This window comes from Trichomycterus rosablanca, chromosome 14 (genome assembly GCF_030014385.1).
Source record: "Trichomycterus rosablanca isolate fTriRos1 chromosome 14, fTriRos1.hap1, whole genome shotgun sequence".
Classification (NCBI taxonomy): domain Eukaryota; kingdom Metazoa; phylum Chordata; class Actinopteri; order Siluriformes; family Trichomycteridae; genus Trichomycterus; species Trichomycterus rosablanca.
Genome location: NC_086001.1, coordinates 20917573 through 20945511, shown reverse-complemented (window position 1 = coordinate 20945511; position 27939 = coordinate 20917573). Strand labels below are relative to the sequence as shown.

Below are 27939 nucleotides of genomic sequence, written 5' to 3'. Positions count from 1 at the left end.
ACCTGCTTTCTGGAATACCCCCTGGTCTGACCGATGAGCTGTCTGTTCTGACATGCTGCTTTAAGCCCGGCAAGCTCAGTCAGTAGAGCATGAGACCCTTAATCTCAGGGCGAATTTCTTCATTTACGGAAACCAAGAGGACGTTCTTCCACTTTGGACAGCCGGTCTCTGGTGATTTATCAGGTGGATATTTGTGCTTGTAGGACTGTTGTTTACTGAATGTTATGTTTTTTATTGTTTTTAATAGTATTTGCATTATTTTATTTGCATTTTCCATTTTTCTGATTTGGGATTGTAATAGGCTTGTAAAAAAAGGTGAAAATGATCACATTTACCATTTTGTAATGTACACAAATGTTCTCTTTTATGTTTTTAAATATTCCGTTTGTCTTTTATTTAATTTAGTTTTAATATCTGAATCCATTTAGATGATAAATATTTAAGAAAAGAAGAAATTAGGAAAGGGGGTAAATACTTTTTCACAGCACTGTATTTATTGTGTTTTATATATTTTTAAATGTCTTGAAATGTTTCCTTATTAAAAAGAAAATCTTCATAAATGTATCACTGCCTCACAGATTCTAAAATCACTCAAACAGTTTAATGTTACACTTTCATGTAAATTTGACATTTAATCTGTTAAATCTGACAGTTTCACTTTTGATCCTGAATGAACTCTAAGCCCCGGGTAGAGGAGCTGAGTGAACGTGGTCTGAACTCTGTGGAGGAGCTTCATTGTATCAGAGACGCTGTAGAAGGACAGAGTTCCTGCTTCATAATCCACATACACTCCTATTCTAGAGGAACTCAGCATTCTGGGAATGTTAGTCTCTTTGTTATTGTGCCAGATTGAAAATCTGGATGGAGAACAGAACAAACTCCAGGACTGATCATTCCATCCAAACCCACAATCATAACCACGTCCCTTCCTGCTGATGCTTTTATATGACACTGCTATATAAACCCCATCATTCCCACTCCACTCAACCTCCCAGTAACAGCGTCCACTCACACTCTCTCTACACACAACCTGAGAGTAACCATCAAATCTATCTGGATGATCAGGATACGACTGTTCTGTTTCACTCCGGGTCACCACTTTGTTCTGCTCAGACAGACGGAGGTTTTTATTTACTGTGTTTGGATCCAGTGTGAACCGACAAACATCTGGAGAGGAAACACAAAATAAACCAATTAACATAGAAGAGAAAGAGAGAGAGTGTGTGTGTATGTGAGTATTTGACACTACACAAACACTGCACAGACATATAGACACTCAGAGACACCACTAAACACACAAGAACACTACACACGTGAAAAATTATTGCACAGACACTGCACAGACACTACACAATCACAGAAACACTACACAAACACACATACATTATAAAAACATACAAACACTACAAACAAACACTACACAAACACACACATACATTACAAAAACATACAAACACTACAGACACTACACAAACACACACATACATTACAAAAACATACAAACACTACAGACACTACACAATCACAGAAAAACTACACAAACACACACATACATTACAAAAACATACAAACACTACAGACATTACACAATCACAGAAACACTACACAAACACACACATACATTACAAAAACATACAAACACTACAGACACTACACAATCACAGAAACACTACACAAACACACACATACATTACAAAAACACATACAAACACTACACAATCACAGAAACACTACACAAACACACACATACATTACAAAAACATACAAACACTACAGACACTACACAATCACAGAAACACTACACAAACACACACATACATTACAAAAACATACAAACACTACAGACACTACACAATCACAGAAACACTACACAAACACACACATACATTACAAAAACACATACAAACACTACAGACACTACACAATCACAGAAACACTACACAAACACACACATACATTACAAAAACATACAAACACTACAAACAGACACTACACAATCACAGAAACACTACACAAACACATACATTACAAAAACATACAAACACTACAGACACTATACAATCACAGAAACACTACACAAACACACACATACAGTGTATCACAAAAGTGAGTACACCCCTCACATTTCTGCAAATATTTCATTATATCTTTTCATGGGACAACACTAAAGACATGAAACTTGGATATAACTTAGAGTAGTCAGTGTACAGCTTGTATAGCAGTGTAGATTTACTGTCTTCTGAAAATAACTCAACACACAGCCATTAATGTCTAAATAGCTGGCAACATAAGTGAGTACACCCCACAGTGAACATGTACAAATTGTGCCCAAATGTGTCGTTGTCCCTCCCTGGTGTCATGTGCACTGATGGTCTGTAACGCGTTACTTAGTAACGCGTTACTCTAATCTGACCACATTTTTCAGTAACGAGTAATCTAACGCGTTACTATTTCCAATCCAGTAATCAGATTAAAGTTACTTATCCAAGTTACTGTGCGTTACTATTTTTGTCATTTTCCTTAGTGAAAAGATATTTTTGCTTTCTTCTTGGCAGGGGCGGAGCCAGGGGGTGGCCAGTGGTTGCCATGACCACCATAAAGTAATCTTCGGCCACCCCTCTGGCCCCCCCACCACCGCTTTGCCGGCAATTTTTTTGCGGAAGCATTTCTGCAGGCAGGAGCAGCGCACCTCAGATGAGTAGTTCTTCACCAAAACAGTGCAGTAATACACTCAACATAAATGTCAACCACCTACACCATTACAGAAGTAGTACTATTTAGTAGTATTCGTGGTGCGCTACGAGTAAAAGCGCCAGCTTCTCTGCGCATTCCAGTGTTGCCAGATTGGGCGATTATCCGCCAAATTGGGCAGATTTTGTTGGAAAACAATTTAATAGCAGGTAAATAACACTTCTATTTAAAAGAAAATCTTTTGTTTTAAGAAGCTCCAGCATTGTAGAAGGCTATTAAAAGTAAAGTCAATTTTCAATGCTGATTTAGCGTAATAGTGTTGGTCAGTCTGTATCATATTCTTGAAAGAAAATTAAAATTTGTTTTCCATGCATTCACACTAGCATGTTCTGGGATTCAATTGAGTCTCATCAGTACACACAAGTTGGCAGCCAAATGATAAAAGTATTGCAAAGGAATATCTTTGAAATATTCCGCATTATATAACTAATAAAGTAACTTGTAATCTAACTTAGTTACTTTTAAAATCAAGTAATCCATAAAGTAACTAAGTTACTTTTTAAAGGAGTAATCAGTAATCAGTAATCAGATTACTTTTTCAAAGTAACTATATCATCACTGGTCATGTGTCAAGGTCCCAGGTGTAAATGGGGAGCAGGGCTGTTAAATTTGGTGTTTTGGGTACAATTCTCTCATACTGGCCACTGGATATTCAACATGGCACCTCATGGCAAAAAACTCTCTGAGGATGTGAGAAATAGAATTGTTGCTCTCCACAAAGATGGCCTGGGCTATAAGAAGATTGCTAACACCCTGAAACTGAGCTACAGCATGGTGGCCAAGGTCATACAGCGGTTTTCCAGGACAGGTTCCACTCGGAACAGGCTTCGCCAGGATCGACCAAAGAAGTTGAGTCCACGTGTTCGGCGTCATATCCAGAGGTTGGCTTTAAAAAATAGACACATGAGTGCTGCCAGCATTGGTGCAGAGGTTGAAGACATGGGAGGTCAGCCTGTCAGTGCTCAGACCATATGCCGCACACTGCATCAACTCGGTCTGCATGGTCGTCATCCCAAAAGGAAGCTGACGCACAAGAAAGCCCGCAAACAGTTTGCTGAAGACAAGCAGTCCAAGAACATGGATTACTGGAATGCCCTGTGGTCTGACGAGACCAAGATAAACTTGTTTGGCTCAGATGGTGTCCAGCATGTGTGGCGGCGCCCTGGTGAGAAGTACCAAGACAACTGTATCTTGCCTACAGTCAAGCATGGTGGTGGTAGCATCATGGTCTTGGGCTGCATGAGTGTTGCTGGCACTGGGGAGCTGCAGTTCATTGAGGGAAACATGAATTCCAACATGTACTGTGACATTCTGAAACAGAGCATGATCCCCTCCCTTCGAAAACTGGGCCTCATGGCAGTTTTCCAACAGGATAACGACCCCAAACACAACCTCCAAGATGACAACTGCCTTGCTGAGGAAGCTGAAGGTAAAGGTGATGGACTAAACCCAATTGAGCACCTGTGGCGCATCCTCAAGTGGAAGGTGGAGGAGTTCAAGGTGTCTAACATCCACCAGCTCCGTGATGTCATCATGGAGGAGTGGAAGAGGATTACAGTAGCAACCTGTGCAGCTCTGGTGAATTCCATGCCCAGAAGGGTTAAGGCAGTGCTGGATAATAATGGTGGTCACACAAAATATTGACACTTTGGGCACAATTTGGACATGTTCACTGTGGGGTGTACTCACTTATGTTGCCAGCCATTTAGACATTAATGGCTGTGTGTTGAGTTATTTTCAGAAGACAGTAAATCTACACTGCTATACAAGCTGTACACTGACTACTCTAAGTTATATCCAAGTTTTATTTCTATAGTGTTGTCCCATGAAAAGATATAATAAAATATTTGCAGAAATGTGAGGGGTGTACTCACTTTTGTGATACACTGTACATTACAAAAACATACAAACACTCCAGCACTACACAATCACAGAAACACTACACAAACACACATATACATTACAAAAACATACAAACACTACAGACACTACACAATCGCAGAAACACTACACAAACACACACATACATTACAAAAACATACAAACACTACAAACTGAAACTACACAATCACAGAAAAACTACACAAACACACACATACATTACAAAAACGTACAAACACTACAAACAGACACTACACAATCACAGAAACACTACACAAACACACACATACATTACAAAAACATACAAACACTACAGACACTAAACAATCACAGAAACACTACACAAACACTACATAATCACAAACACACACACACACACACATATATACAGTGTATCACAAAAGTGAGTACACCCCTCACATTTCTGCAGATATTTAAGTATATCTTTTCATGGGACAACACTGACAAAATGACACTTTGACACAATGAAAAGTAGTCTGTGTGCAGCTTATATAACAGTGTAAATTTATTCTTCCCTCAAAATAACTCAATATACAGCCATTAATGTCTAAACCACCGGCAACAAAAGTGAGTACACCCCTAAGAGACTACACCCCTAAATGTCCAAATTGAGCACTGCTTGTCATTTTCCCTCCAAAATGTCATGTGATTTGTTAGTGTTACTAGGTCTCAGGTGTGCATAGGGAGCAGGTGTGTTCAATTTAGTAGTACAGCTCTCACACTCTCTCATACTGGTCACTGAAAGTTCCAACATGGCACCTCATGGCAAAGAACTCTCTGAGGATCTTAAAAGACGAATTGTTGCGCTACATGAAGATGGCCAAGGCTACAAGAAGATTGCCAACACCCTGAAACTGAGCTGCAGAACAGTGGCCAAGATCATCCAGCGTTTTTAAAGAGCAGGGTCCACTCAGAAAAGACCTCGCGTTGGTCGTCCAAAGAAGCTGAGTGCATGTGCTCAGCGTCACATCCAACTGCTGTCTTTGAAAGATAGGCGCAGGAGTGCTGTCAGCATTGCTGCAGAGATTGAAAAGGTGGGGGGTCAGCCTGTCAGTGCTCAGACCATACGCCGCACACTACATCAAATTGGTCTGCATGGCTGTCACCCCAGAAGGAAGCCTCTTCTGAAGTCTCTACACAAGAAAGCCCGCAAACAGTTTGCTGAAGACATGTCAACAAAGGACATGGATTACTGGAACCATGTCCTATGGTCTGATGAGACCAAGATTAATTTGTTTGGTTCAGATGGTCTCAAGCATGTGTGGCGGCAATCAGGTGAGGAGTACAAAGATAAGTGTGTCATGCCTACAGTCAAGCATGGTGGTGGGAATGCCATGGTCTGGGGCTGCATGAGTGCAGCAGGTGTTGGGGAGTTACATTTCATTGAGGGACACATGAACTCCAATATGTACTGTGAAATACTGAAGCAGAACATGATCCCCTCCCTGGGTGAACTGGGTCGCAGGGCAGTGTTCCAGCATGATAATGACCCCAAACACACCTCTAAGACGACCACTGCTTTATTGAAGAGGCTGAGGGTAAAGGTGATGGACTGGCCAAGCATGTCTCCAGACCTAAACCCAATAGAACATCTTTGGGGCATCCTCAAGCGGAAGGTGGAGGAGCGCAAAGTCTCGAATATCCGCCAGCTCCGTGATGTCGTCATGGAAGAGTGGAAAAGCATTCCAGTGGCAACCTGTGAAGCTCTGGTAAACTCCATGCCCAGGAGAGTTAAGGCAGTTCTGGGAAATAATGGTGGCCACACAAAATATTGACACTTCAGGAACTTTCACTAAGGGGTGTACTCACTTTTGTTGCCGGTGGTTTAGACATTAATGGCTGTATATTGAGTTATTTTGAGGGAAGAATAAATTTACACTGTTATATAAGCTGCACACAGACTACTTTTCATTGTGTCAAAGTGTCATTTTGTCAGTGTTGTCCCATGAAAAGATATACTTAAATATCTGCAGAAATGTGAGGGGTGTACTCACTTTTGTGATACACTGTATATATCTGGACCAGGGGTTTACACACTTTCATGGCTTGAGATCTACTGTTTCAGTCTAAAGGTCATCACCATCAGTGGTGTATAGTAACGAAGTAATAGTACTTCGTTACAGTACTTAAGTAGTTTTTTGGAGTATCTGTACTTTACTGGAGTATAAAAAATATCGTTAACTTTCACTTTTACTTTACTACATTTTCTAAAGAAATTGTGTACTTTTACTCCGATACATTTGCCGTATGCAAATTCGTTACTCGTTACTACAAAATAAAACGACAAGAATTTTTAAGCTAAATGATGTGAGATGTGTGACAGACTGCACGCAGGTTTGGCGAATCTGCGCTTGTAAATTAGATCGGTGGTTAAACACATCAGTCTGGTTTCCGCCCCCAGCACAGCACTGAGTCAGCCCTCCTCAAAGTCACAAATGACCTTCTTCTTTCCTCAGACTCTGGACAAATTAATATTCTCGTCCTCCTTGATCTTACTGCAGCTTTTGACACCATTAATCACTCCATTCTTCTGTCCCGCCTTGAATCCTCTGTCAACATCACTGGTACTGCCCTTTTGTGGTTAAGGTCATATCTCGTAAACAGACAACAGTTTGTTAATATCAACAATTGTAGTTCTGCCATTGCTCCACTGTCCCAAGGCGTTCCCCAAGGCTCAGTGTTAGGTCCCCTTTTGTTTATTCTTTATATGCTCCCCCTTGGTGACATCATACGTCGGCATGGTTTACATTTCCACTGCTATGCTGATGATATTCAGCTTTACATCTCCTCCAAATCCATTAATACTGAACTTCACTCCACTCTGACAAATTGCATCACTGAAATGAAATTGTGGATGAAAGCTAATTTCCTCAAATTAAACTGTGAAAAATCAGATATGATCATCGTAGGTCCTACAACCCTGGCAAAAACCACAAAAAATTTTCAAATTACCATTGATAATGACACTTTGTCTCCGTCTTCTAACATCCGAAATCTTGGTGTAATTTTTGATAGCAACCTCTCTTTTGACCGCCATGTAAATCACATCACCAAAACTGCTTTCTTTCATCTAAAAAACATAGCACGTCTACGTCCATCACTCTCCTTTTCTGCCGCCGAAACCTTGATTCATGCTTTTATTACATCCAGAATTGATTATTGCAATAGCATCCTTTATGGTACATCTAACAAAATCCTAAAAAAACTTCAGTATATCCAGAATTCAGCTGCTCGCCTCCTTACTCATACTCGCTCCCGTGATCATATTACACCTGTTCTACAAAAACTTCATTGGCTTCCCGTTGCTCAACGCATTCAATTCAAAATTCTTCTATTCACTCACAAAGCTCTCCATAATCAGGCCCCATCCTACCTCACCGACCTGCTCCATCAGCACATTCCCTCCCGTAGCCTTCGCTCTTCTGAGGCTAACCTACTGTCCATACCCTCTAGGACCAAGCACCGGACCTGGGGTGACAGGGCCTTTTCCATAGCTGCTCCATCTTTATGGAATGCTCTCCCCAAACACCTACGAGATTGTCCTGACCTGTCCAAATTCAAGTCACTTCTCAAAACTCATCTATTCAATATGGCATTTAACTTGTAACAACACGAAATAAATGCTTTTATTTTTGCTATTCTTTTTAATAGTTTTTATACTTAGATCACGACAGAAATGTGAAGTCCTAGATCCTAAAACTTGTAAAGTTTTCAGTTTCCTGATTGCATGTAAATCTGTCCTGTTTCTGTCTAATTTTAAGAAATTGTTCTATATTTGTTGTTCTCTCTCATAATTTAGCTAATTTTTAATGAACTGTCTTATGCTGCTCTCTTTGTTTTTATCTTAATTATTCTTGATGTTGATGTACTATTTTGATTTTGTACTATGATTTGTATGGTGTATGTACGTATTTGTTTTGATTATTTGTCTTATGTAAAGCGTCTTTGAGTATCTTGAAAAGCGCTATATAAATAAAATGTATTATTATTATTATTATTATTATTGCGCATGTGTAAACAAACAGAGTGAAGCTCATCGTTCACCTAAAGATTCGGAACTATCGGCATTTCAGAATCTCCCTGTCCAACACACTGATGTAAGTTAAGAATGATTAACAAAGTAAATCCAGAGCATCATTGTTTATTATTATTATTATTATTAGCATTAACATTGTTCAGATATCTAGCTACCATTTTCGATTACATTTGAACCACAAATATAACGTTTCACTAAATTAGTTCGTAATTACTTCAGTGCAGACAGAGGAAAGATTCATGGTGCTGAGGAAAATGCACACCTTTAACCCTTTAATAGTCTCAACAAGAACTCAACTTATTATGGATGATTTTTCAGCTGCTGCTTCAGGTTGACACATAAGTTAGAAATTGTGTTTTCTTAACGTAAGAATACCAATATTTTTTGAGTTTAACACATGCCAATCAGGGAGTAGATACAGCCCAAAAAAGATTATTTAAATACAGCTTATTTTACCCATATATTTCGATTTAAACTGATGGTTAAGCAGATCATTAAAGTGCTAAAAGTGCCACGTTTTGTTAAAATTTTGCTTCAAATTAATTCTGCCAAAATTCTGTTGTTTTTGGTCATTGGGATATATACAGTATCTATGACTTGAATGTACAACCTAAATAAAAAAATGTGACAGTATTAAAAAAGTTAATAAAATAGATGCAGTGTTTTGTTACATTTACATCGACTCTTTTTTCATCTTATATGGACCCAAAATATTTCGTGTTTTGTCTGGTCAACTTCATTACAATTTTTAACATACATAAACATGCATTTTAAGCCCACAACGCATTCTTAAAAAGTTGGAACAGGACAATTTAGGGCTAGTAATAAGGTTAAAAAAACAACTAAATAATGATGTGATTTCAAATAGGTGATGTGAACAGCTGGTTAAAAAACACTTTGGTTTTAACAGGTTTCAGCAGATTTGTGTTCTTTGACTGTTGTTTACTAAAGCTTGAGAAATGAAATGTTTACTATGGAAGCACTTCTGTAAGTCACTCTGGATAAGAGCGTCTGCTAAATGCAGAAAATGTAAAATGATTATAATCATGAATTGGCAAAAATCATGTTCAGATGGAAGGAAGAAAAAGGTTGTTAAGGTGGTTTACAGGCTTAAAAGAACAATCTCCATTTTTCAAAATGGCCGCTTCAGTTTATACTAACAGCATTTACTTTTACTTCTACTTTTAATACTTAAGTACATTTAATATAAAATTACTTTTGATACTTAAGTACATTAAACATCAGATACTTTTAGACTTCTACTCAAGTAATATTCTAAAAGGTGACTTTTACTTCTATCAAAGTAAATTTCTGGTAAGATACTTGTACTTTTACTCAAGTATGGACTTTATACACCACTGATCACCATATACTTTTTATGGTCCCCTCATCATTTTTCAAAAAAAGCTTTCAGTTCCTGTACTGATATTCAGCTTTACAGGGCAAGTGACTGAAAAATCACAATGACTTTATTCTGATGATTTGCTCTAAATTGTGTCAGTCAGGTTTATGTAGTCTGGACAGGCGCTGCTGATTCTCAAGCAGTTTTTTCAGGTTTTCATCAATAAGTCTGGACCCATATTTAGATTTCAATATTTTCATGTGGGGAAAGGCTGATGGCTGTGGCAGTACAATATGTGGCAGTACAATATGTGGAAGTTCCAAATTGTCCAGCAGAGGCCCTTGAATTTATATGAGTGTCAGATTGTAGGTTAAAATTTCTAGACTCTCTGTCAGAATGAATACTGACCTGAAAACACAGTTTGTTTATTGTCCACCGTAAAACAAAATCCGACGTTAAAACATTGGTTCCGTGCTTAATTTCAGTCAGAAGGACTGGGATGACAGGGGGACACTTTGAGAAATGCTACATTACACAAACAGTATACACTAGACAATACACACCAACACTATACATACACACAAATACTACTCACACACACATGAACGCTACACAAACACGCACAAAGGCTACACAAACACACAAAGGCTACACAAACATTACACAAACACATACAAATACTACTCAAACACACACAAATGCTGCACAAACACACAGACGCTACACAAACACTACACATACACACAGTCACTGAACAGGCATACACAAACACAAGCACAAATACACAGATAACACTCAAACACACAAACACTACACAGACATACAGAGACACCCCACAAATGGCACATTCACAAACAGTACACAGACACACACCAGCAACACACAATCCAACAACAAACACACAGTCATGCTAATAAAGCTCTTTGAATTGTGTGTTTCAGTGTGTACGTGTGTGCGCATGTATGAGACTGTGTGTCTGTTAATGTGTATGTGTAAGTGTGTGTAAGAGTGTATAAGCATGTGTGTGTGGGTGTGTCTGTGTAAATGTGGGTTTCTGTGACTGAATGATTGAGACTCATAAAATCTCCTGGATCAAAAATATACAGACAGCAGTTTAAATGATTGTTTTACTTGTTTTAACTTCATGACCTCTTAAGTTCTTGGTGATTTTAAATAACTATAGAAGAAAAGTACATGAAACAGTGGTCTTTAGCAAGGACCCAAAATGTCCCTAATCCGAGGCATGATCACTGTCAGAACCACTTCACCTCTGTCCAAACAAATTCCAAAATAGATCAAAAAAGTAATTGCAATATATCAGTCTGGAAAAAGTTAAAAAGCCAATCCTAAGATTTTAGGACTTCAGCGAACCACAGCAAGAGCCATGATCTCCAAATGACACTTGGAATTGTTAAGATTGCTTCAAGAGCTCATCAATGTCTCATCAAGGAAAACATACAAGAACCCAGACAAACATTTAGGAAACTGCAGGACCTGCTGATCTCAATTTAGATCTGATTTAATGATTCCAGTATTAGAAGGAAACTGAGCAAAAATTTAATCCATGGGAGAGTCACAAGGTAAAATCACTGTTAACTAAGAGGAACATAAAGTCTCGCCTCTCATTTACCAATATAAGAACCTTAATGACCCTCAAGAGAATGTTGGGTGGTGAAAATGTTCTATGAACTTCTTATACTTGCAATGACGCTAAAACAGCATCGTACTAACAGTCAGTCATGATGGTGGTAGTGTGATAGTGTTTCAGGACTAAAGAAGAACGTCTGGTCATCAGTTCATGATTTAAAGATTAAACACATGTGTAAAACAAAAACACAACAATTCCAAATAACAAGAGCAGATCTTTGTTGAAATAACCAAACTGAGCTGCTGTAGTATCTGAACTAGTAACGTGTGACAAATATGTAAAAATACAGATAACTGGGAAAGAGTAACTGCAGAAAGAGTAACAGTACAATCACTAATCACAGTAAATACATTCATACACGTAGGTATTATATTATTATTCTGTTTAGCCCACTAGGTAAGAGGCGGGTGCCACCCCTTGTCTTTTTTGTGTTTGTTAGTTTAGGCCTGGTTAGGCAGTTTAGCTGTTTTGCTTATTTCTTTTATTTGGCACCGTCTACAGTTCACTTTGTGAGTGGGAGTTTTGTTGGATTTTAAGTTCTAGTTTCTACATTTGTGTTGTGTAATTATAACACTTTGTTTAATATTTAAAGAGCTGCTGAGTAAAGTTGATTTAGCTGAGTATAAATCTGGTTTTCTGCCTCCTCATTTTCACACTTCACTAAGTTATGTAGCACACTGGCAACTTACTAATGTACCAGCGATTATGCTATTTTTTTTATTAAGGCTAACTATGTACGCGTAACAGTGTGTGTGTGTGTGTGTTTGTGTGTGTGTAATTAAATGTATTTCTAAGTGTGTGCGTGTAAGAGTGTGACACTACACAAACACACACAAACACTGCACAAGCACAGACACTACACACACACACAAATACTACTCAAACACACACAAATACTACACAAACACACATGACAACCAAAACACACACATACATTACACAAACATTACACAAATACACACAGACACTACACATACAAACAAACACTACACAAACACATACAAACACTGCACATACACACAGTCACTGAACAGGCATAGACACTGCACAATCCCACAAACACACACAAACACTACAAACAAATACTACACAAACACATACAAACACTACACATACACACAGGAACTGAACAGGCATACACACACAAACGCTACACAAACACCACACAAAAAGCATAAACACACGCAAACACTACACATACATACATTACACAAACTGCAAAAATACACACAAAAAACACTGCACAAATACACACAGACACTACACATACACACATACTACACAAACATACAAATGTTACACAATCACACAAACACTACACACACAAAAACTACTCAAGCACACATGAATACTACACAAACACACACAAATGCTACACAAACACAGACACTACACAATCACACAAACAAACATACATCAGGGCTCTAGACTAACTTTTTGCACTGGTGCGCCTAACTTTTTTTCTTAGGTGCACCAGCACAAAAGTTAGGTGCACCCACATTTTCGACCGCATCGCATTTAACACCTCAGTTTTACAGGTTCACTTTTTTTTTTATCGCTGTCCATATAGGCAATATTGACTTGTAAATGATTAACTAACAATCTGGTCAACATAAAGTTCTTTATTTGAAGCACAATTCTACAAGAAAGGTAACTTACTGAAAAAGTGTTGGTGCTTAAAGTGCTTCACTGAGCTGAAATTTAAACTCAAGATAAATTAAATAAAAAGAAAATCTAAATTAAAAGTGCAAGTGTTTTAAGGGCTTCAAACTGCACATCTCATTTAATGAAAAGAATATTACATATGGTTAATGCAGTAACGAGACGCATATTATTGACATAGGCTACATCACATGACATTATTACATTTTGAGTCAGTTTGCCGCTGATATTTTTAAAGTGCCTTAAAAAAAAGATTAACTGTGTGATATGACGTGGTAAAAGTAACCCGGACAGAACGAACAACGTTTAACGTGAAGTAAATCCAGCTAAACACAGATACATGTGGAGCTGTTAGACTGGATTTGATGGTTATTTCACACAGATGGATGTTTGTGTTGTGGAACTTTAATTATGTTTTATCTATCGAGTTGAGCGCTGAGCAAATCGGTTATTTACGTCGAGAGTCGCGGTGAAAGCGAAGCGCAAAACTCTTCTCACGTCAATAAACTAATGAAAACAACAACTGAGACAAACACGTCACGTCTTCTAATCACCGATATTTGATTGATGTTTTTACATAAAAACCAACATCTGTAACAGCAGCACAAATGCTCACACATATTCTACACACTCCGCCATGATATTACTACTCTTAACTTTCGCTGTGTAACGCCCACCGTTGATGACGCAGGTCCCGCCCTTCACTATCTCTGATTGGTTTAGACATATAGATATGATTAGAAATGGGCCTAATGTGTGTCTGTTTTTGCACCGGAGACTTTCAGAGTCACAGAGAATTTTTTTGCCCCTCGAACGGCTGGTCGCACCGGTGCGACCTCAAATTTTTTTCTGTTGCACCATTGAGAAATTAGGTCGCATGTGCGACCAAATTGGTCACACTCTAGAGCCCTGTACATTACACAAACACTACACAAATACACACATACACTACACATACACACAAATACGACTCAAACACACACAAATGCATGAACACTATACAGACATACATAAACAGTACACAAACACTACACATTCACAAACAGTACACAGACACACACTAGCAACACACAATCCAACAACAAACACACAGTCATGCTAATAAAGCTCTTTAAATTGTTTCAGTGTGTGCATTTGTACACATGTATAAGAGAGTGTGTGTATCTGTTGATGTGTATGTGTAAGTGTGAATGTGTGTAGGAGTGTGTGAGTGTGTAAGCATGTGTGTCATAGGGTGTGTCTGCGTAAATGTGTGTTGGTGTGTGTGTGTGTGTGTGTTTTAGTGGTTTCTGTGACTGACTGTTTGAGACTCATAAAATCTCCTGGATCAGAAATATACAGACAGCAGTTTAAATGATTGTTTTACTTGTTTTAACTTCATGACCTCTGAAGTGTGACAAATCTGTAAAAATACAGATAACTGGGGGGTGCAAATACTTTTTCACTGCACTGTGTATGTTTGTGTGCTTGTGAGAAACTTACATTGTAGAAAATCTTCTCTGATTTCAGGTTCAGGAGGTGAAGTAATCCGGACTTTCTTCACTGCAGAAAGAGTAACAGTACAATCACTAATCACAGTAAATACATATTTACACTAGAAATTGTCAGTAAGAAGTTTGACATGTTCTCCCAGTGTTTGTCTAAAGTGACCTTAAATCTGAGTATCTGACCAAGTGTGAGTGTATTTCATTCAACCCTGGACTCACTGTGACCATGATCAGTACTGGGTTAATGAGTAAATGAATGATGTTATTAGATGTAAAATGTTCTTGTTGGTGGATTTGATTGTTTTGTTTGATGTTTGAATACTGAAGCATTTTGGAGACAATGGAACACTGAGGGCTTGAACTCACCTTCATCTGGTATCTTCTCACACTGCTCTTTCCAGAATTCTTCTACTTTCTCTCTCAGCTGAGATACAGACTTTGTAACATCATCAAATGAGAGGAAAGGACTAATTGTGATGGCGGCTGATTCTGCAGATCCAGCAGGAGCCGAGAGAGACTGAAAATTCTACATCCAGACAGATAATGTTCACAGAGAAACAACAAGATGATGATGAATCACAAATGATGGATGATAGACATGAAGCATCAAGTTTTAAAGATTTTGAGTTTAGGGGACGTCAACTTACAAGGTACCGCTGTACAGTAATTTATTGACTGCTGCAGCAATAATATAATTATTTTAGTGCTGTTACCTGGAGGAAATGGACGGGATCCTCTGTGTGTGAAAGCTGTTCCAGTTCAGCATCTTTCCTCTTCAGCTCTACAATCTGCTGCTCCACCTGTTTCAGGACTTTTTCAGCTTGACTTACTTCTGCTGTCTCTCGATCTCTGATCAGATCTTTTAGCTCAGAGCTTCTTCTGTTAATTGAGTTGATTAGTTCATTACAGATCCTCTCAATGTTCTTCACTGCTGTCTGTGCAGAACACTGTTAGAAGATTCAGAAAGAGAAAATGGTTCTCACTCAGATATTTGTCCATCCTTCACATTCATATGTAGCTACTGGCCAGACTAAGACTTTAATCACTCATAGATTGGTGATTATGCTAAATGGCTTCAAAATTTTTCATATCCTTGCAAATGTTACCATCATCAACATGTCCAAATGATGCAGTATTTGATCTTCTACTTCCCAAATATAAGAAAAAGTTCCAGTCTTCTACCTTCCACCAACACTACTTCAGTGTTCATCAACACTTTCGTTTTTACTACATTTATCAGCATGTTATATTTCCTCACAGATTTTCGATACAACACACCTGCTCCTGTATGTCCTTAATTCAAAATGATATGTGTAGATTCAATCTAATAAACCCTAAAACCCCCATATATACTGAAAAATGTGCTGGTGGTAGCATACTGTTACAGAAATTCTTTTGAGTATCAGGAAACAGCAGCCTGGCCAGGACTGGGAAATTTAATGTAGTGATCTTCTCAAGTCTTTACCAGAAATCTTATATAGTAATTTATGTTTAAGCATCTTGATCCAAAGCAACATCAAAATCTTCTTGGGCGGCCCAGTCAAAGTCCTAATCTGATCTTATCACCCTTATAATTATTAGCACAACCTCAGAATTGTTGTACAGCATAAATCACCAAATAACCAGGCAGAATTTAAAGATTGTTTGTAATTCATGAACAAAAATGCTCCATCACTTGCAAAGTTACCTGAGATATAAAATATCTCCCTTTTAATTGGAGATTGGTTTAATGGAGGAGAGTCGGACTGATCCTGAGAGCTTTTTGTTTATAAAACTTACCTTGTGAGATTCCACAGCGTTTATCAGCTCACAAAGTTCCTTCTCTCTGTTCTGGATTTTCTTCTGGAATTTTCTCTGGATCTCCAGCAGCTGCTTCTACACAGAATAACAATTCAGAATTTACTTGTATTGTGTATGAGCACCACATAAACAATGTCAGTGTAAATGCTAATGACTTGTTACTTGTTAAAGAGAGCTGTATAATATTTTTACCTGTTTCTCAGTTCTTTCTGCTGCAGCTGATACTGTATCATGTCCTTTATGATCATCCATGGTACACAACACACAGATACACTGCTGATCAGTACGACAGTAAACCTCCAGCAGTTTACTATGCTGAGAGCAGATCTGATCCTGGAGTCGTCTGGAGGCTTTAACCACCTTGTGCTTTTTATAAGCAGGAGATTCATAGTGAGGCTGAAGGTGAGTTTCACAGAAAGAGGCCAAACACACCAGACAGGATTTAACAGCTTTGGATTTTTTCCCAGTGCAGGAATCACAATCCACATCTTCAGGTCCAGCAGAACAGTGACCAGGATGTGGAGCTTGAAGTTCTGTTTTCTTCAGTTTCTCCACAACTCCAGCCAGAATTGTGCTTCTCCTTACAACAGGTCTTGGAGTGAAGGTTTGTCTACACTGTGGACAGCTGTATGTTCCCTTATCATCCTCCTGATCCCAGCAGTTATTAATACACACCATACAGAAACTGTGTCCACAGTGTGTAGTTACTGGATCCTTCAGTGTTTCCAGACAGACTGAACAGCTGAACTCATCCTGGGCTACAACATTTTTTGACTCTGACATTTTTCTACTAGTAAACAGAAACACCAGTAAACACAGCAAGTTATTTACAGCAGCTCAGACTTCCTGGTTTAGTTCGTGAGCGTTATGTTCATGTTTACGTTTCTTGATTTTTGTTAATTTTTAAACATTTTTGATGACCTACTGTACTCATGCTGTGGGACTTTTAATTTGCAATGTTGTTGTAGTAAGTAGTACATGTGACTAGTTAACTACTACAACCTTTGTCTTATCAAAATTTGTGTTTTTCAATTTTTGTTAATATTTTATTTTGTTATTACTGTACCTTTACTGTAGTACATTTTATGATTCGTTACTGTACCCATGCTGTAGGACTTTTATAATGTGGTTGTAGTAACTAGTACAAGTGACTAGTTAACTACTACATCCTTGGTTATATGAAAAAATTATGTTAATTTGTACTTTTAATTCTTTATTACTGTACCCATACTGTAGGGTTTGTTTCTGTAATTTAAGTGTAGTGGGTGGTACATGTCACTAGGTAGCTATTGCATTGTTTATTATATTAAAATAATTGTTTTTAGAATTTTTGGCACTATATATTGTTACTGTACCCATACTGTAGGACTTTATACAGTTGTATTGAATGGTACATGCCACTGGGTAATAACTACACCTCGGCTTCATGCACTTTTTAGACGCTCCCTTAGCACTTCCTTAGCATTTCAACGCAGATGAAGCTCACATTTACAAATATAAAAAATTACAAAAATAAAAATGTACAGAAAAAACGTTTTAAACATATTTGATTGTAGTTTGTTCCTTGTTTGCTGCAGAATCAGTTAATGCAGTTTCATTCATTTTTGGATGTTTATTAGCCGAGAACGAGCCGAAAGAAACTCGAATGTCAGGCGAATGTCCAAGACTTCCTGGTTTAGTTCGTGAGTGTTCTGTTCAAAACAAGTGTGTTTACATCAAATCAACAATCTGAACTACATAAAGTAACAATACACAGTAATGTACAGAAGTGTGGAAATGTATAAACTCACCTGCGTTCATCAACTTCAATTATCAACAAAACTACAAACACAGACACGGAACAGATCCGCACTCGAACAGAACAGGATCAGATCAGTTTCACTTCTGCTGAACTAAAGGAGAGAGAGAGAGAGAGAGAGAGAGAGAGAGAGAGAGAGAGAGAGAGGCGGAATGACAGCGTAAGGTTTTTTCTTTTCATCACCTGGTCAGGGTCACGGTGGGTCCGTCTTTAATTGGTAACACTAAATGTAATTCAGAAATACACGCTGGACAGAGCGCTGATTTATTACCGCGGTCACGGCATCTGCACTTAAAAAAATCTCGGTCACGCTATCTGCACTTCGCTTTTTACTGCGCGTCTAAACCGTATTATACGGTAATACAGCTGCGAAGATGAAATAATCTCTTTACAGCTTAATATTCTTTACTACCGAGCTCTGATGCACATAAAGTGTAGCAGAAACAAAAGTGTGTTACAATCTATGTATAGAGCAATCTAAAAAGTTAGAAATTCAGACCTCTTTTATGAAAAAAGCGTGTATTTCTTTGTGTACAGACCGCTATTTTAAGATCAATACAATGAAATTAACAAATCAAATTGTTATCAAGTTCCACCTATACTGTCATAAAGAACACTTAGTCTAGTACCCATGGTGTGATTTTGGGACAATTTTACTGTAATAATTTTAAATAATGGGATAACAAACATATGTAAAATGTCAATTCGGTTGTGATTAGACCACTATTTGAGGATCAATAAAATCAACAAATCAAATTGTTATCAGGTTTCACCCATACTGTCATTAAGTACACTTACTGTAGTACACATAGTGTGAGTTTGGGACAATTTTACTGTAGGAATTTGAAATAATGACATGACAAACTTATGTAAAATGTCAATTCAGTTCAATTTACACCACATTTAAAATACAATGAAATTAACAAATTAAATTGTTATCAAGTTCCACTCATACTGTCATGAAGAACACTTACTCTAGTAATCATGGTGTGATTTTGGGACAATTTTACTGTAGGAATTTGCAGTAATATGATAACAAACTTGAGTCAAGTGTCTATTTGGTTGAATACAGACCCCTCTTTAAAGATCAATAAAATTAACTAATCAAATTTTTATCAGGTTTCACCCATACTGCCATTAAGTACACTTACTCTAGTACACATAGTGTGATTTTGGGACAATTTTACTGTAGGAATTTGAAATAATGGGATGTCAAACTTAAGAAAAATGTCGATTTGGTTGTGTTTACATTTAAAGTACAATAAAATTAACAATTCAAATTGTTATCAAGAGCCACCCATACAGTCATAAAAAACACTTACTCTAGTACACACAGTGTGATTTTGGGACGTTTTTACAGTGGGAATTTGAAATAATGGCATGGCAAACTTATGTAAAGTGTCAATTCAGTTTAGTTTACACAATATTTAAAGTCCAATAAAATTAACAAATCAAATTGTTATCAAGTGCCACCCATACAGTCATAAAGAACACTTACTCTAGTACTCATGGTGTGATTTGGGGACATTTTTACTGTAGGAATTTGAAATAATGGGATGTCAAACTTAAGAAAAATGTCGATTTGGTTGTGTTTACATTTAAAGTACAATAAAATTAACAATTCAAATTGTTATCAAGAGCCACCCATACAGTCATAAAAAACACTTACTCTAGTACTCATGGTGTGATTTGGGGACATTTTTACTGTGGGAATTTGAAATAATGGCATTGCAAACTTATGTAAAGTGTCAATTCAGTTTAGTTTACACAATATTTAAAGTCCAATAAAATTAACAAATCAAATTGTTATCAAGTGCCACCCATACAGTCATAAAGAACACTTACTCTAGTACTCATGGTGTGATTTGGGGACATTTTTACTGTAGGAATTTGAAATAATGGGATGTCAAACTTAAGAAAAATGTCGATTTGGTTGTGTTTACATTTAAAGTACAATAAAATTAACAATTCAAATTGTTATCAAGAGCCACCCATACAGTCATAAAAAACACTTACTCTAGTACTCATGGTGTCATTTTGGGACATTTTTACTGTAGGAATTTGAAATAATGGCATTGCAAACTTATTTAAAATGTCAATTCGGTTGTGTTTACACAATATTTAAAGTCCAATAAAATTAACAAAACAAATTGTTATCAACTTCCATCCACACAGTCATAAAAAACACTTACTCTAGTACTCATGGTGTGATTTGGGGACATTTTTACTGTGGGATTTTGAAATAATGGCATGGCAAACTTATGTAAAGTGTCAATTCGGTTGTGTTTACACAATATTTAAAGTCCAATGAAATTAATAAATCAAATTGTTATCAAGTGCCACCCATACAGTCATGAAGAACACTTACTCTAGTACTCATGGTGTAATTTTGGGACAATTTTACTGTAGGAATTTGAAATAATGGGATGTCAAACTTAAGAAAAATGTCGATTTGGTTGTGTTTACATTTAAAGTACAATAAAATTAACAATTCAAATTGTTATCAAGAGCCACCCATACAGTTATAAAAAACACTTACTCTAGTACACACAGTGTGATTTTGGGACGTTTTTACTGTGGGAATTTGAAATAATGGCATGGCAAACTTATGTAAATTGTCACTTCAGTTTAGTTTACACAATATTTAAAGTCCAATAAAATTAAAAAATCAAATTGTTATCAAGTGCCACCCATACAGTCATAAAGAACACTTACTCTAGTACTCATGGTGTGATTTGGGGACATTTTTACTGTGGGAATTTGAAATAATGGCATTGCAAACTTATGTAAATTGTCAATTCAGTTTAGTTTACACAATATTTAAAGTCCAATAAAATTAACAATTCAAATTGTTATCAAGAGCCACCCATACAGTCATAAAAAACACTTACTCTAGTACACAGTGTGATTTTGGGACGTTTTTACTGTGGGAATTTGAAATAATGGCATGGCAAACTTATGTAAATTGTCAATTCAGTTTAGTTGACACAATATTTAAAGTCCAATAAAATTAAAAAATCAAATTGTTATCAAGTGCCACCCATACAGTCATAAAGAACACTTACTCTAGTACTCATGGTGTGATTTGGGGACATTTTTACTGTGGGAATTTGAAATAATGGCATTGCAAACTTATTTAAAATGTCAATTTGGTTGTGTTTAGACCACTATTTAAAAATCAATAAAATTAACAAATCAAATTGTTATGAAATTCCACCCATACAGTCATAAAGAACACTTACTCTAGTACTCATGGTGTCATTTTGGGAAATTTTTACTGTAGGAATTTGAAATAATGGCATTGCAAACTTATTTAAAATGTCAATTCGGTTGTGTTTACACAATATTTAAAGTCCAATAAAATTAACAAAACAAATTGTTATCAACTTCCATCCATACAGTCATAAAAAACACTTACTCTAGTACACACAGTGTAATTTTGGGACATTTTTACTGTAGGAATTTGAAATAATGGCATGGCAAACTTATGTAAAGTGTCAATTCGGTTGTGTTTACACAATATTTAAAGTCCAATGAAATTAATAAATCAAATTATTCTCAAGTGCCACCAATAGACTCATGAAGAACACTTACTCTAGTACTCATGGTGTGATTTTGGGACATTTTTACTATAAGAATTTGAAATAATGGCATTGCAAACTTATGTAAAATGTCAATTCAGTTTAGTTTACACAATATTTAAAGTCCAATAAAATAACAAATCAAATTGTTATCAAGTGCCACCCATACAGTCATGAAGAACACTTACTCTAGTACTCATGGTGTAATTTTGGGACATTTTTACATTAGAAATCTGGAGTAATGTCATAACAAACTTGAGTAAAGTGTTTATTTGGTAGTGTACAGACCACGTTTTGAATATCAATAAAAATAATAAATCAAATTGTTATCAAGTGCCACCCATACAATCATGAAGAACCCTTACTGTAGTACTCATGGTGTAATTTGGGGACATTTTTACTGTAGGAATTTGAAATAATGGCATCGCAAACTTATGTAAAATGTCAATTCAGTTCAGTTTACACCACATTTAAAGTACAATAAAATTAACAAATCAAATTGTTATCAAGTGCCACCCATACTGTCATGAAGAACACTTACTCTAGTACACAGTGTGATTTTGGGACAATTTTACTGTAGAAATTTGGAGTAGTGTGGTGATGAACTTGAGTAAAGTGTCTATTTGGTTGTGTACAAAACACTTCTTGAAGATCAATAACATTAACAAATCAAATTGTTCTCAAGTGCCACCTATACTGTCATGAAGAACACTTACGCTAGTACTCATAGTGTGATTTTGGGACATTTTTACTGTAGGAATTTAAAATAATGGCATAACAAACTTTTGTAAAATGTCAATTTGGTTGTGTTTACACTATATTTAAAGTCCAATAAAATAAACAAATCAAATTGTTATCAAGTACCACTCATACAGTCATGAAGAACACTTACTCTAGTACTCATGGTGTGATTTGTGGACAATTTTACTGTAGGAATTTGGAGTAATGTAATAACAAACTTGAGTAAAGTGTCTATTTGGTTGTGTACAGACCATTTTTTTGAAGATCAATAAAATTTTTGGGACTATTTTATTGTAGGAATCTGGTTTAATGTGATGGCAAACTTATGTAAAGTGTAAAATTACACCAAAAGAACCACGATGAACACTTATTGTAGAGAAATCGGATGGCAAACCTATGTAACCTATGTAAAGTGTCTTTTTGTGTTAACACCACATTTTGAAGTACAATTAAATAAGCAAATCAAATTATTATTAAAAGCCACCATTACATTCATAAAGAACATTTACTCTTGTATTCATGTTGTGATATTGAGACAATTTACTGTAGGAATTTAGAGTGACAGGATGGCAAATCCACATAAAGTGTATATTCGGTGTTGTTAAAACCACCTTCTGAAATCCAATTAAAAGCAAATCAAATTGTTATCAAATGAGACCACTATGATCATAAAGAGCACTTACTCTAGTAAGATCAATAAAATAAGCAAATCAAATTGTTATTAAATACCACCCTTACATTCATCAAGAACACTTACTCTAGTACTCATGTTGTGATTTTAAGACAATTTTACTGCTGAAATTTGGATAATGGCATCACAAATTTGCATAATTGGTCCAAAGTGTTAATTATCTGAACATGGTGATCAAGCATTAACAAATAATGAAATAATTTTAATACGACATGCTTTTAATAATATATTACTTAAAATAGTATGTGTGTAAATAATAAATAAATAATTTATTCTTGTAACAAAAAAAAGCCATTGACATTCAAGGATTAATGTAATATTGTCAGTTACTAATTACAAGTTTGCCATCCCATTATATCAAATTTCTACAGTAAAATTATCCCAAAGTCAAAACATATAAGTGCTGGACTAAGTGTAGTTCATGAATCTAGAGGTCGCATTTGATAAACATTTGATTTTCTTTTTTTATTGATCTTCAAAAAGTGGTTTAAAATCAACCGAATAGACACATTACATAAGTTTGCCATTTCATTATTTTAAATTCCTATAGTTAAATTGTCCCAAAATCACACCATGAGTACTAGACTAAGTGTTCTTCATGGTCATTGGGGTGGAATTCAATAACAATTTGATTTGCTTATTTTATTAGACTTTAAAATATGGTCTGAACACAACCAAATAGACAATTACTCCAAATTCCTACAGTAAAATTGTCTCATAAATATAATAATAGTACAAGAGTAAGTGTTCTTCATGATTAGAGTTGATTTGCTAAATGTATTGATCTTCAAATAATGGTCTTAGCACAACTGAATAGACATTTACAAGTTTGCCATTCCATTACTCCAAATTCCTACAGTTAAATTGTCTCACAATTACAACCTGTGTACTAGAGTAATTAATTACTCTTTATTACCATAGTAGTGCCATTTGATAACAATTTGATTACATTATTTTATTGGACTTATACCGAATAAACACTTTACACAAGTTTATCATCACATTACTGCAAATTTCTACAGTAAAATTGTCCCAGAATAACGTGGTGAGTACAAAAATATATGTTCTTCATAGCTATATGGGTTGCATTTAATAATAATTTAATTTGCACATTTTATTGGACTTTAAAAATTGTCTAAACACAACCGAATTGACATTTTACATAAGTTTTCCATTCCATTATTTTAAGTTTCTACAGTGAAAATGTCCCAAAATCACACCATGAGTACTAGAGTAAGTGTTCTTCATGACACTATGGATGGAAGTTGATAACATTTTGATTTGTTAATTTTATTGGACTTTAAATGTAGTGTAAACACAACCGAATTGACATTTTACATAAGTTTGCCATGCCATTTTGCAAATTCCCACAGTAAAAATGTCACAAAATCACACTATGAGTACTAGACTAAGTGTTCTTCATGACTGTATGGGTGGCACTTGATAACAATTTGATTTGTTAATTTTATTAATCTTCAAAAAGTGGTCTGTACACAACCAAATAGACACTTTACTCAAGTTTGTTATGACATTACTCCAAATTTCTACAGTAAAATTCTCCCAAAATGACACCATGAGTACTAAAGTAAGTGTTCTTCATGAAAGTATAGGTGGCACTTGATAACAATTTGATTTGTTAATTTTATTAATCTTCAAAAAGTGGTCTGTACACAACCAAATAGACACTTTACTCAAGTTTGTTATGACATTACTCCAAATTTCTACAGTAAAATTCTCCCAAAATGACACTATGAGTACTGGAGTAAGTGTTCTTCATGACAGTATGGGTGGCACTTGATAATAATTTGATTTGTTAATTTTATTGATCTTCAAATAGTGGTCTGTACACAACCAAACAGACACTTTACTCAAGTTTATCACCACATTACTCCAAATTTCTACAGTAAAATTGTCCCAAAATCACACTATGTGTCCTAGAGTAAGTGTTCTTCATGACTGTATGGGTGGACCTTGATAACAATTCGATTTGTTAATTTCATTGGACTTTAAATGTATTGTAAACACAACCGAATTGACATTTTACATAAGTTTGCAATGCCATTATTTAAAATTCCTACAGTAAAAATGTCCCAAAATTACACCATGTGTACTAGAGTAAGTGTTCTTCATGATACTATACGTGGCACTTGATAACAATTTGATTTGTTAATTTTATTGAACTTTAATTATAGTGTAAACTCAACCGAATTGAAATTTTACATAAGTTTGCAATGCCATTATTTCAAATTTGCACTGTAAAAATGTCCCAAAATCACACCATGAGTACTAGACTAAGGGTTCTTCATGACAGTATGGGTGGCACTTGATAACAATTTGATTTGTTAATGTTATTGATCTTCAAAGAGTGGTCTGTACACTACCAAATTCCTACAGTAAAAATGTCCCACAATCACACCATGAGTACTAGAGTAAGTGTTCTTTATGACAGTATGAGTGGAACTTGATAACAATTTGATTTGTTAATTTTATTTGACTTTAAAAGTAGTGTAAACGCAACCGAATTGACATTTTACATAAGTTTGCCATGCCATTATTTCAAATTCCTACTGTACAAATGTCCCAAAATCACACCATAGGTACTAAATCAAGTGTTCTTCATGACAGTATGGGTGGAACTTGATAACAATTTGATTTGGTAATGGTATTGATCTTCAAAATGGGGTCTGTATTCAACCAAATAGACACTTTACTCACAGTAAAAACATATGTAATGTATTTCATTAATAACAGAATAAATGCTTGTGTTTAATGTAGTGGATTTCGTGTATCAGAATACGGTAGATTATGTTTATTAATCTGTAAACAGCAGCTCTACTCTCATTAACGCTTCGGCTACCGTAAAATACTGTTTAAACGCGCAGTAAAACTTTAAGTGCAGATAGCGCGACCGAGCTTTTTGAAAGTGCAGATGGCGTGACCGCGGTGATTTACCGGAGGAAATCATTGATAATTCATTTTGGTTTTAAATAAAACACAAACACATATTATTGTCATGCCTTATCCTGCAATTGTTTTCAATGCTCTTTAATTCAAATCGATATTTTTTCCTAGTAGAGATGCTATAGGGCCTGTGGTAGCCTAGTGGGTAGGGCTTTGGGCTATCAACCGGAAGATTGGCGGTTCAAATCCAGGCTCTGCTATGTAGCCACTGTTGGGTCCTTGAGCAAGGCCCTTAACCCTGTCTGCTCCAGGGGCGCCGTAAGTTGGCTGACCCTGCGCTCTGACCCCAGCTTCCAACACCAGCTGGGATATGCGAAGAAAGAATTTCATTGTACTGTACATCTGTATATGTATATATGACAAATAAAGGATATCTTTCTTTTTCTTTCTTTCTATACACTTCTGGAAAACTGGAAATTTTAAGACTTTTAAGCCAAATTCTGGACTTTTATACAGTTTTGAAAGTTGATTAGCCTAATACATTATATATTTTTGTTAAGTTATACATGTAAATGTTACAGTAAAAGTCTAATATAGCCACATTTAGTTTATAGTAGAGTCATTCCTACTATTTGGTGCCATTTCAGCTTGGTAACTTCTTATCAAAAAATGCAAAACTTTTCATGATTTTATTATTTTATCTGAAGGAGGGCTTGTTAAACTATAAGAAATATATATTGGTCCAGCTCAGGATATTATACTCTAATAATTTTGACCAAATTCTTTGCATGTCCCCCCTGTTACAGGACATTCTCTTCTCTATTAATAAGTGTTTTAAATGCACAGTTATTTTAATATTTACATTTTCTAAGAGCTAAAATGTCCCTCAATTTATCCTGCAAATTTATTTTAAGAACGTATTAATAAACAAGCATTATCTAAAAAAAGATATGTTGTATTTTAAGGCACAATGTAATTTTAATACATTTCTTTTAGAATAAAAATAATTTTAAAGAAATTTGGCTCAATTTTTAAATGATTTCATTTTACTGATTCATTCCCTGCATGTAACCACAAAGATGAATACTCATTGTTGATTTTATTTAAATAATATTTAAAAAAGCACAAAGGTAACAGGGTGGACAGAGGAGAAACAGGGTGGACATCATATCAGTGAACAACAGTACATTTCATTAAAAAAAGGCAACTCATGTCCCCCACCCTCACCCCCAGCCTTTAATCATCAAATGTTCTGAACACCTAAAGTAATTATCAGGAACATTTTTAAGTCTAGTGATATCATAGATGTTTCAGCTACAGTAAGTTATGTAACAACCCAGCAGCTCAGGTGTATTTTTTAGGAAATTCCACACGTCTTCTCTAACTGGACGGACCTCTTAATTAAAGGTTGTTGCTCTTTCATCAGGCATACAATCTGGTCATCTCATGGACTTGGCCAATAGAACTTGTTTGTCCCATTCTTGTGCATGCATTTCACTCCTGCATCTTCTTCAACTTCTAGGATGATTCCTGGGTAGGGTTCATTGCTGTAGTTGCAATGCACCACTGCCCAATATTTTCTTTCATGATGACCTCAGG

General features: G+C 36.0%; 2 protein-coding genes across 2 annotated transcripts in view; one reads left to right on the top strand and one right to left on the bottom strand.

Moving 5' to 3' along the window:
- The window catches only part of LOC134326190 (zinc finger protein 271-like), a gene marked incomplete at its 5' end in the record, with an annotated part of 73688 nt that overhangs the window by 28290 nt on the left and 17459 nt on the right, over positions 1-27939 (top strand). The gene's annotated exons all lie outside the window — the stretch shown is intronic.
- LOC134326914 (tripartite motif-containing protein 16-like) lies at positions 494-17411 on the bottom strand. The gene is made up of 6 exons (XM_063009022.1): positions 16821-17411; positions 16608-16703; positions 15542-15775; positions 15195-15354; positions 14824-14883; positions 494-1167 (listed from the first exon to the last, which is right to left on the bottom strand). Exons 1-6 carry the CDS (start codon positions 17409-17411, stop codon positions 632-634), a joined length of 1677 nt encoding a protein of 558 aa, XP_062865092.1. The 3' UTR covers positions 494-631.